This window comes from Podarcis bocagei (genome assembly GCF_964188305.1).
Source record: "Podarcis bocagei genome assembly, contig: HAP1_SCAFFOLD_44, whole genome shotgun sequence".
NCBI classification, from domain to species: Eukaryota; Metazoa; Chordata; class Lepidosauria; order Squamata; family Lacertidae; genus Podarcis; species Podarcis bocagei.
The window spans coordinates 441,699-453,975 of NW_027670336.1; the positions used below are offsets into that span (position 1 = coordinate 441,699).

The window sequence follows — 12,277 nt, forward strand, 5'->3', positions numbered from 1 at the left end:
TTACACTGACCGTGAAACACCCAGACAGTGTGATGATCTGGGGTTGCACGGCAGCAAAAGGTGTGGGCAGAATTTGCGTCATTAATGGGAATATAAATGTGGAAAAATGCATAAACGAAATATATGAGCCCAAACTGAAGTGTTCTGCAGGTGATCATTTCCCAGATACCGAAGCATTTTTATATTTTCAACAGGATTCAGCTCTATGTCATGTTGCTGCTGTGTGCCAAAGGAGCATTATCATTCAAGATAATCCTATTCCACTGCTGGAATGGCCTGGGAATAGCCCACACTTTAACCCAATCAGAAATCTTTGGAGCCGACTAAAGAAACTTGTTAATAAGAGGCAACCCAGCAATAAAGCCCAATTAACATAGGCAATAATTCAGTCTTGGTTTCACATTATTACAGCTGCAGAACTAAAAACTTGGTTCACTTCATGGGAAGGCGTTGTAAGGCCGTAATTAAAGCTAAAGGTTACCAATGGTTACCAAAGGTTTCACGTTTTTTCTTTATGAGTGCTGTTCTAATAAATACTCCTTCATAAAAGTCATCGCATTACATTCTTCATTAAATTATCTTTCCATTGCTATATAATTTTATGGTATTACTCCACACAAAAGTAGTGTTATGAGCCATCAAGCCTCAGAAATATACTTTTCACAAAAGGTTTCCACAATTTCGGCCACTAGGAGAAGTTGTTCATTTTAAAGTTAATGTTCTTTTATATGGAATCAGATTATTATTATTTATGTTTCATGTTTATATGTGTGTTGGAAGCTGCCCAGAGTGGCTGGGGCAACCCAGCCAGATGGGCAGGGTATAAATATAAATTATTATTATTACTACAGTGGTACCTTGATTTAAGTATAGTCCTGTTCCGGAAAGTTTGTAAACCGAGGTACCACTGTATCATCATCATCATCATCACCACTGCTACTTTTCCTGAGATTCAATAAGTCTAGCTCTTCTCTGGAATGAATTTTGTTTGGCCCAGTCATGGCATCCCCTCCATCTCCAATGTCAGTCGTCTCTTTGGTCAACCCAAGATTGACAGCAGCAAAAACAAAAGCAGAAAACCTGAAGCTACTTATCTTTCCTAAGAATTCTGAAGCTGACATTTAAGATGGCCTGGGCAGTTGAGACCAGCCCAATCGTGGTAGAAAAAGCAATAATTTGAGGAAGATTGTTCAAAGAAAAAACTGTAAGTTACTCTTTCTTGTGGGGGTGTTAGGTTCCCAGGTGTTATAGGGGTCATTATTGAGCTCTGTGAAAATATATGAGGTTGGTCCATAGAGGTATTTTTTGAATTTCCAGGCAGATATGACGATCCCACAGGGAGCCTTACCAAGAGAGGCCACGATCCCACAATTCTCCTCCATAACGTCCTTATGCAGAGCTCTCTGGTCAGGATCCAGCAACGCCCACTCCTCATCCGTGAAACGAACAGCGACATCTTCAAAGCACACTGGACCCTAAAAGAAAAAGGGAAATGTCCTCCTGAGACAGCAGAAATATGATCTGCTACACAATGCTCTGTGGTTTCCTTCCTGTAAATTGCGGTGTTGTTTCAATAGGATTGCTTTGCTGCACATTTTATTTATGGATGCTTATTTTATTCTGCATTTTAATTATGGGTGTTCATCTTTGTGCAAATAGGTGGTACTCCACCTTGTGTTTTCCAAGTCATTCTGCCTAGGCTAGCATTCCAGTTTCCCCAATGGAAGGATCCACATTCTCTTCTCCTCGTGAGCTGTTCTGGGGAGTTCCCTCCCAATGTCCTAGAGCCAAATTCCAGGGGTCCATAGGGGCATGAAGAGGGGGAGGAATGGGAGGCAGGCCCCATATTGCAGCCAATGGGGCTGGTTAGGTGAATCCAGGCCACTATTTGTTCTCATTTGTCCACTGCTTAAAAAACAATTTTAGCATTCAGTGATCAATCTAGAAATAAAATAAGCCTATTTTGGATGGCCATCCTTCTTGGATGACCTAGCAGAGATTCCTGCATTGCAGGGGGTCTCCTGGCTCTGAGAGACAAGCAGGGAGGGTGACTTCTGGCAAAAGGAGAGGGAGCCACCGGAGGCTCTTCCTTCTCCTGACTCACCTCTGCCTCCCGACCTTCCTCTCCCACTCGCCTCCTTCCTCTTCTGCCTCTGATTCTGCACTGCATTCTGCCACAGAGTCTCCCAGCTCACTAAGCCCTGTAAACCCTTCAGCTTCTGACACCTCCTCTTCCCAGGCTTCTCTCTCTTCTCCCTCTGACCGCTCATCCTTCTTCTACCTCCACTTCTTGGGCTCTGAGCCATCTTCCCTTCCTGGTTCCCCGGCTGCTTCCTCCCACCATTCCTCTGTGCCCAACCAGTCCATGACATTGCTCCATCCCTTGGCCTCTGTCCCCACAAGGCAGCTTCCCCTGACCTGATCTGGTTCCACAGTTGCTGCTTCCCTTCTGCCCCCATGAAAAGACGGATCAGGAAGTCTTGCCAGCATCATTCTGTCACCTGCAAGAGAAAAAAGGTGATCAGGACGCCTGGAGTGCCTGCTTCTCTCACAGGTGAAACAGGGCATCTCTTACTACAGATGGGCCTTTGAGAAAGCCTTACCTGCTGAGAGTATTTGGACGTTTGTGCCCATTTTATATGTTTGTTGTGCAGAAATACATCTCCCCTCCTCTGGACCCTTCTTCCCAACCATCTATCCCCAAAACAAGATGAAAAAACCCTCAGATGAGTTGGAAAACCAACAGAATGAGACCAATGGAGAAAAACCACCTTCCTCCTTACCCAGTGGCCTCTCTCTGGTGTCCAACGGAGGCCTCTCTGCCTCACAGGAATCCAGTTCCATTTCTGCAAAGAGATCCTTTCCCTGAAAAAAACCACAATGATTCAAACCAGAGAATGGTGAGAAATATTAGAAAGAGAATGACAAAGACTTGAAGGGCGTGAGATCTCATTCCATGGATGCTTTCCCAGAAAACGGATGGGCAATCAGCAGACCATTATGGCATGTTCTCTGTTTCTCTGTCCTGTTTGGAGCCCCTTGGGAGTATCCAGAGGAAAGTCTCTCTCACCTGCTTTCTCTCCTCTGCCTGACTCAGGAGGAAACCTTCGGCCAGGGCCACCGCCTGGGAACTGGTCTCCGCTCCGCATTCCCTCACCCAGCTCTCCATCTCCGGGGGAAGGACAGCCAGGAACTGCTCCAAGATCACCAGGTCCAGCATCTCAGCTTTCGTGTGCCTTTCTGGCTTCAGCCACTGATGGTCAAGGTGGTAGAGTCGGCTGCAAACCTTTCGGAGTCCTTTGGCCTCCTGGCAGCAGAACTGCCTCAACCTCTGGCTCTGCACCTCTGAGTGGAGGGTGTCCTCCTCACCCAGGATCTTCTGCACAGAGTTTTCCCAGAATCCCTCACTGCTCCCAGTTTGGCTGGCATGGCCTCTTCCTGCTTCAGGGCCAGCTGAGTCTCGCTCATCCATCTGTGCTCTCAGGAAGCCTCTGAGAGATCGGAAGGAACCCTTTGGTCTTCTGACAAGTTCTGCCCGTCTAAATGAGAAGCTCTAGCAAATCCTACAAAGCAAATACATTGTTCTGTTACAGAATTTGTAGGACAGGTGGGGATATGGTTCCCTGAGCAAGCATGACTGCACCACATCCCAGACCATGAGCTATCTTTTTGAAAGAGAAGAAACAAGTCTCTAGCCTTCTAGCAATGTAAAATGTGGAGGCAACTGGAGGGATTTCTGGGAGATTAATCAACCTGGTTTCTGCAGCCTTCCAGTCAATACATGAAGTCAGAACCAACAGACAAGAGAATCGTTTGTATCTTGTGAAAAATGGATGCTTGGCTCTAGCGGGGGTCCACACCCGGGGGTCCTCAGGAGTTCCTCCCCCACCCCCACTCTCCTGCTTCTGTCTCCTTTTCTTGCACTTGGACTCTCTGCCGCTCTCCAGAGAGACTCCTGGGGTGGGGTCCCTTTTTCTTTGCTCTGAGGGCCAGGTATGTATCTGATCAACCCCTGAGGGGTTACCCCCTTGATATTTAGGTGGGTAATTATTATTATTATTATTATTATTATTATTATTATTATTATTCTGTTAGATAGCTTAACACACACACAGCCATTGATGCCAAGGTCCCAGGAGGCTCAGTGAGTAGCAGCACCCATTTCCGGCTGCTTTGCCATCAACAATCCCTTTGGGACAGAGAGGATGTGGTCCTGGGATGCCATGCTCTGGGTGCGAGGGGATTGCTGCAGTGGCCTCCGTGGGGAGCTGCCCTTGGAGACGACTGGGGAAACTGGTCTGCAATGCAGCAGCCAGACTATGGGCTGGGATCCCTCTCTTTCTTCCTGGCCTTTCTCTCCCACCTTAACTTCCTTCCTCCACGTGGGGTTTTCTTTTGGGGGGGGGGGAGGGGCTTGTCCACCTCCTCGTCCAGGTTTGGAAAACCATTTGCACATGTTTCCTCTGTTGTGCAATGAGGCTGAGCGATGTCACACAGAGTTAAAGTCCCAGGGACTTCTTTGTTTAAAGAAGGGAGATATTTTCTGAAGGGGGGGGCGGAGGGCCAAATGAGTTTGGGATCCTCTGATCTCCAGGAAGGAGAGCGTGGCAGACCTGGCCCCTCCCTGATCAGGCCCCCCATGCACCCTCCCCTGCTGCAGCCCTGGGACCCCCCCCCCGTCTCCCCACTGCACCCTCTGGGGGGAGAGAGAGGAGACTCACCAGATCCCAGGAGGGGACAGCGAGGCAGCCCTTGCAGGAGAGACCCCAAAGCAAGGAAAGGACTGGGGAGGGAGGGGGCTTGGATCTGGAGGACCTGCCCCCTCTTGCTTCCTGGCCTCTCTAGGAAGACAGCTCACTTCCCTTTAACCCTTGCCAAGCCGAGTCCCTCCAGCTCAGCCCTCTCTCGCTTGGCAGAACCTCAGATTCTTATTATTTTTTATGCATTTAGGGGGGCATCTGCCAATGCCCAGATATCCTTTTGGGGGTGAGGCTCTTGGCTGGACTCTGAGCATCTCCCTCCCTTGGGTGGAAGCTAGAGGAAGAGCTTGCAGGGAAAAGGGCTTTGCAGGAGGCAAGGAAGCTCCTCCTAGAATTCAGGAGTGGAGAGATAGGAGGGGATCCCAGGGTCATCTAGTCCAACCCCCAGCAATGCAGAAATCTCCGCTAAAGCATCCATGGCAGATGGCCGTCCGATCTCTGCTGAGAAACCTCCAAGGAAGGAGAGTCCACCACCTCCCAAGGGTGACCTTTCCCCTGCCAAAATGAGTAATAATGAGTAATAAATTAAATGAGTAAATGAGTAATAATTTCTTATGCATGCCTTTTATGCTAATATATAAAAGTATGCCGTTTCCCTTTCCAAAAATGCTTGATTCCTAATTTAATGGACTAAAAATGGATGGTTGTTGCTATGATGTTTAGGGAAGCTTTTAATATTTGATGGACTATTGTATTTTAATATTTTGTTGGAAATAAAATATTTCCAGAGTGGCTGGGGAAGCCAGCCAGGTGGGTGGGTATAAATATATTATTGTTATTGTTATTATTATTATTATTATTATTATTATTATTATTATTATTATTAATTGATCAGGTGAGTTTTCTCCTTTCGAAAGAGGCAGGTGGAATCTCCACGGTTGCTAATAGCATAACATTGAAAGGCTAGGGAAATATGGGGAGCCCTAGCGTAGAGCATCTGCTTGGCATGCAGAATGTCCCAGTCAGTGTAGACTACAACTCCCATGATACCTGTCCACTGCCTTTGCTGCCAGTTGGGCATTTATCATCATCCAACCATCCACAGGTTTCCTGCTCCCATCTTTAAAAATTCAGTTCTTTCTCCACCTCTTGGCCAGATTTAACGCTTCTCTGGTGTCTGCAGAGTCACTGCCTTGTGAGATACTTTATTGGGGGAAAGGCTTTCCTCCTGGACCACTTTGGCAGAGGAATGTTAATGGACTGATGGGAGGGAAGTGAAGTTTTCCATCTACGCACCTGCCTGCTGATCTACCTCCTCCCACTAAAAAGGTGCAAAATCCAGCTTTCTGGTAAATAAATAAATTAAAAAGTTTCTAGGTCTTGGTATGTTGTATATATGAAAGTCCGAGGAGGCCTAAGAAGAGGTGTGTCTGGCAAAACAACAAAATCATTTGCAGGGGTTAGTGGATAAGATTTGAGGGCCCTGGCCACCTCTTGGCCATGACAAGCAGACTAAACAGTACTAAAGAATCATAGAATTATAGACTTGGAAGGGACCCTGAGGATCATCTAGTCCTGCAGTGTAGGAATAAGCTGATGTCCCATATGGGGCTCAAACCTGCAACCTTGGCACTATCAGCACCATGATCTAAGTAGTCTTGCTTTGTGGGTTTCCTCCTCAGTGGTAGAGCACATGCTCTTTTTCTTTTTGCATTCGGCAGATCCCAAAGGCAGATCAGTCTGCAAAACGGCTTTTATTATTTATTTTGTGAAATTTATACATAGCTTGAATGATTATTTTTTTTAAGACCTCAAAGCGGTTTGCAAAAAGATAGAACAAAATCAATAAAAATTCACAGCCTCACTTTAAAACATACAAAGCTTAAAATAGTAAAACAGTTTAAAGTTACTTCAACTTTCTAAGCATCTGGGTACGCTGGTCTAAACAAGAATGTTTTTGTCAGACATTGAATAGTGTGAAGGCTCAATCTCAAAAGGCAGGGAGTCCCAAATTGTAGGTGCTGCCATAATGTGCAACCGAATTCTTACAAAAGCAGAGTCAGACCATTGGGCCCATTCTCTCTACACAAGTATTTCTCAAATGGGTCTCCAGCTGTTGTTGGGCTCCAACTCCCATCATCCCTAGCTAGCGGGACCAGTGGGCAGGGATGATGGGAGTTGTAGTCCAACTACATCTGGGGACCCAAGGTTGAGAAACACTGCACACTGACTGGCAGCACCTCTGCAAGGTTCTCTCCCGGCCCTACTGGGAGATGCCAGAAATTCATAGCATCACAGAACTGTATAATTACCGGTATACCTTCTGCATGCAAAGCAGATGTTCTGCTAGCAGCTGGCAAAGGAAGGGTAGAACACTCCGCTAGAACGTAAGAACTTTGCTGATGCAAATCGAAAGGGCCCATCTAGTCCAGGGTCCAGTTCAGTCTCCCCCTCCCCAAGAGGGCAGCTAGATGCCGACAAGGAGGGGATGAATGAAACCGTTATCCCACAATATTGCTTCCAAGCAACTAAGTATTCAGACACATACTGACTCCATTACTGGACCTCTGGGTATAGGGCAATATATAAATTAATACTTGATAACAGTATATAGCCAATGTGGCTACTAGCCACTGATTGCTTTATCGTTTGTAAATTTGTCTGAAAGGGAGGGGTTAAATTTGTCTGAAGGGAAGTTCAGTGGTAGAGAATCTGCTTTGCATACAGAATATTACCATCAGTGCTTTGTTACTCACCTAAAGTGTCTCAAGGTGATGTACATGAATGGCCATTCAAAACCAGAAAATGCATTTAAAACAAAACTCAAACTATACCTAAGACTGATACATGTGGCAAAGACCCATTCACCCTGCTGGGAAAACCAGCCAGAACAAAAATGTCTTCATTTGTTTCAGAAAACGCAGGTGTTGGGCACCTGTTGTAACTCAATGTGCGCTACTCCAGATAATGGGTGGCTGTTGTGATGGAATAACAGTTCCATTGGGGCATTAAATTCAGGTAGGTAGCTGTGTTGATCTGATGCAGTAGAAATAAAATTTGTCCAGTAGCATCTTAGAGACCAACTAAGTTTGTTCTTGGTATGAGCTTTCGTGTGCATGCACACTTCTTCAGATACACTGAAACAGAAGTCACCAGACCTTTATATACTGAGAGGGTGGAGAGCGGTAAGTTTACCACACCTATCAGCCAATCACCCATTCCCACCACCCTTCTGAGTAATACCCCTCCCCACCCTCCCACTATATATAAAGGTCTGCCGACTTCTGTTTCAGTGTATCTGAAGAGGTGTGCATGCACACGAAAGCTCATACCAAGAACAAACTTAGTTGGTCTGTAAGGTGCTACTGGAAGGATTTTTTTCATTTTGTTTCGACTACGGCAGACCAACACGGCTACCTAGCTGTAATAAAGAACAGAAGGTCGGCGGTTCGAATCCCCGCGATGGGGTGAGCTCCACTTGCTCGGTCCCTGCTCCTGCCAACCTAGCAGTGCAGGATACCGTTCTTTCCCCCTGGTGTGCAGCCGGCCAGCTGGATCCGGCCAGCCCGTAATGGGCTCATCGACGTCGATCTCCTCTGCTTCCATCTCTCTGCATTCGTGCTCGAACCCAGGATCCTCCCCCAACACGTCCATGTCCTTCCCTCCCCCTGTTACCTCGGGTGATGTTGCGTGTAAGGGCCCCCTCAGCAGTTCCCTGCTCCACCCCACCTCCGGTTGATCGTCCCACCAATAGGAGCGGTCTGTGACAAACCCCGAGAGTGATCCCTCTGGGGAGCTTGTTTCTGGTGCCGTTTCCTCAGCTGATGAGAACCCCTTATAATAGGAGCAACTGTAATACGGTCTTTGCTCTAATAAAATTTGCATTTTCCCCCAGTTGCAAAAGCCTTAAGAAGAATGCACTGAAATAGTTTAATGAAATCAAATGTTTCACTCCGTGCTGGGTAACCTAGCAGTTACTAGGTTACACTGTCCAACCATCTCGTCCTCTGTCGTCCCCTTCTCCTTGTGCCCTCCATCTTTCCCAACATCAGAGTCTTTTCCAGGGAGTCTTCCCTTCTCATGAGGTGACCAAAGTCTTGGAGCCTCAGCTTCAGGATCTGTCCTTCCAGTGAGCCCTCAGGGCTGAATCCCTTCAGAATGGATCGGTTTGATCTTCTTGCAGTCCATGGGACTCTCAAGAGTCTCCTCCAGCACCATAATTCAAAAGCACCAATTCTTTGGCGATCAGCCTTCTTTAGGGTCCAGCTCTCACTTCCATACATCACTACTGGGAATACCATAGCTTTAACTAGACGGGCCTTTGTCGGCAAGGTGATGTCTAGGTTTGTCATTGCATTTGTCAAAATTACAAATACCTAAATACAGACGGTCATTTACCCTCGCTAGATTCAACATGCTGCCATCTGCAGGGCAGATTTGAGGGTAAACCATACGCAGAACGAATCTGCCCCTGCGGCTTGATGGAGGTAGAAACTGTCTCTCATGCCTTGTTGCGCTGCCGTTTCTACGGGGATATACGCTCGGTATTTATTACCCCTGCTATGCAAAAATCTCCAAATGAGTCCGAACTTCAATGTCTAAAATCCCTGGTAGAGGACAAGGACCCTGAGATCACATTAAGGGTAGCCAAATTCTGTGTGATTGCCATAAAACTTAGGGAACAAGCTGTGCTGTCATAATGATTAAGACCTTAAATGGTAATTTTAGGTTTTATGTTAGTGACTAAGTTTTAATTTATATATTTTTTAACTGTTGCTATATCTGTATTGTCCCTGTTATACCTAACTGCAAATTCAAATGTATCCCTATCGTGTTTTATGACTTCCTTAATATTGTATGTGGGCTGGAGCTGGTCTGTGACTGAAATAATAAAATTCAAATTCTGATCCCGTTCTAAAGATCGTAAGGACGCAAGAATTGCCTCTCTGGATCAGACGGGAGGTGGTTGCAGGATTCCGCCGCCAGCAGAGAGCAAGATGCTTCCTGAAAGTAAGAAGGGCATGCTGGATCAGGCCGGCAGATGCTGCAATGGGAAACCCTGCAAGCAGGATTTGAACGCAGGAGGATCTCTCCCCTCTTGTGGTCTCCAGCAACTGGCTTTCACAAGCATTGCTTCCTCCAACTGTGGAGGCAGAGGATAGTCGTCATGGCTGGTAGATCACTCCATGGGACTGAGTGCTGTGGGATGTAATCCACTGGGAGCAGTCAAACACAACATTCCTTGATTTCCTAGAGTGGACATGCAAAGGGGATGTTTGGTCCAGCCAGTCGAGACTTCCTTGTTCCTCCCTGGGCTGGAGCATCCTTCCTTTTGCATGTGACTAGAGGTGGGTGTGACCTTACCTGTCAAGCTAACAACAACAACAACAACAACAACAAGAAGAAGAAGAAGAAGAAGAAGAAGAAGAAGAAGAAGAAGAGGAGGAGGAGTTTGGATTTGATATCCCGCCTCTCACTCCCTTTTAAGGAGTCTCAAAGCGGCTAACATTCTCCTTTCCTTTCCTCCCCCACAACAAACACTCTGTGAGGTGAGTGGGGCTGAGAGACTTCAGAGAAGTGTGACTGGCCCAAGGTCACCCAGCAGCTGCATGTGGAGGAGCGGAGACGCGAACCCGGTTCTCCAGATTACGAGACTACCGCTCTTAACCAGTACACCACACTGGCTCTCAAAAGGACAAGTCACACAGCCCTCATCCCTCTCTTTGACTTCCTCCGTCATTGGACCAGCATCTTTTTAGCTAGAGATGCTCTGTTGGCTTTCAGCCAAAAGAGGACAAAGGGACTGTCCACATATGAGATAGACTCACATGTATATATTTTGTAACTAAGTCTGCCTTCAGGGATCCAACAGTGAACTGACGATGTGAGTAAACTTCTTTTACATACTTTACACAAGATTGTGGTGTATTAATTCTTTTAAGAGGGATTTAAAGGGGACTTACCAGGAATCTAATATTGAGAGGCTTACACAAGCCTGCAACCAGCTATCCACTGTGCGTTTAAAAGGGGAATGTGAAACTCTGCTAAGTATAGGAACTTGCTAGCGCAAGTTAGGAAGGATATTAATAAGCAATATATCCTCTCCTGCCTCCCTGAACATTTCCACAGTTCCAAAGTTCAGGAGATTGTTGTTGCATTTATATATCACCTTTTCTTCCAAGGAGCTCAAGGCGGTGTAAATGGTGCTCCTCCTTCCCATTACACCCTCACAACAACCCTGCGAGGTAGGTTAAGAGTCTGCGACTGGCCCAAGGCCACCTGGTGAGCTTCAAGGTCGCCCAGGTCATAGTCCAGTGCTCTAACCATTACACCACGCTGCCTCCTGTGGCTGCACGCCCCACAGAGAGTCCGCAGCCACACTCCGAAGAAGAATCCAAAAATGCAGGCAACTGTATCAGCTATGGGGAATGCTTGGCCCTCCAGATGTTACTGAACAACAGCTCCCAGCAGCCATGGCTAGAGATTTCACTTGAGGAGCCCACGATTATCAGCAAGCTCTGCTCTATAGGCTTGCCTGGGAGAGAGTCAAAGTTAAATTTCAGAGAGAGAGAGACAGAGAGAGAGAGAGAGAGAGAGAGAGAGAGAGAGAGAGAGAGAGAGAGAGAATATTTTAAGAGCATTTCTTGTGGTTCCTTTGGAATAACCACATAATAACTAGATGTATCCAAAGTTTCTTCACTAGCTGTAATTGTCTCAAGGACGGCGGACATTAGGGCCAAGCTACATTCTTTCTCAGAGCTCCCAGCCTAGTTTTCTTTTTGCAAAAGCAGCCTAATTTGGACGTGCAGAGGAGATGAGATGCTCTGCGTCCTCTGCTGCAGGTCCTGATCTCTCCCGCCTTGTCCCCGAACTCCCGGAGCTGCTATTAGCTGAGGATCAGAACATCTGGGGCAGGCCTAGGCAAATTCCAGTTCTCCAGATGTTTGGGACTACAATTCCCATCATCCCTAGCTAACAGGACCAGTGGTCAGGGGGAGATTATTTTTTCATCTGGTGCTGAGATGTCTTCAGAGCAATCCATTATAATCTATTGCTAACAGGGTGGTCCCACACACACACACACACACACACACACACACACACACACACACACAAACTTGTTAATCTGTCCGTACTTGGCTACCCTAACTTGGCAGACAGACAGAGAGAAGACCCGAAATGCAGGATAAAACTGTATCAGTACAGGTGAAATGCTTCTGGGAGATGATATATAATGAGATGAAAAAAATGTTGAAATATACATTCATAAAGAAACCAGAAGCATTTTTACTGGGCATTGTGGGGAGTGATATAAATATAAAGGAATGTAAGCTCTTTGTATATGCAATAACAGCAGCAAGAATATTACTGGCCCAAAAATGGAAGCAAGAAGAATTACCAACTATTGAAGAATGGAGGATGAAGTTAATGGACTATGCAGAACCAGATAAACTAACAGGAAGGATTCGAAACCGGCGGGACCATAAATTCACGGAAGACTGGAGTAAATTTACTGGCTACTTGAAAAGTATTTGTGAAGATCAGAGGACGTTTGCAGGTTTGCAAGAAGTTTTGTG

General features: G+C 46.4%; 1 protein-coding gene across 3 annotated transcripts in view; it reads right to left on the reverse strand.

Annotated features, from left to right (window-relative positions):
- LOC308579472 (uncharacterized protein) overlaps positions 1–12,277 on the reverse strand; it is a 268,291-nt gene that overhangs the window by 168,866 nt on the left and 87,148 nt on the right. The window contains exons 1-3 of one of the 3 annotated variants that reach the window (XM_081214010.1): positions 2,604–2,649; positions 2,419–2,501; positions 1,349–1,475 (exon numbers count right to left, since the gene is read on the reverse strand). The exons of 1 other annotated variant lie outside the window; for it this stretch is intronic. In XM_081214010.1, the coding sequence (XP_081070136.1) occupies positions 1,349–1,475; positions 2,419–2,501; positions 2,604–2,634 (241 nt within the window). In that variant the 5' untranslated portion in view covers positions 2,635–2,649. Of the gene's footprint in view, positions 1–1,348; positions 1,476–2,418; positions 2,502–2,603; positions 2,650–12,277 lie in introns of those variants that run through there. One more of the 3 variants, XM_081214011.1, reaches the window with a different exon arrangement.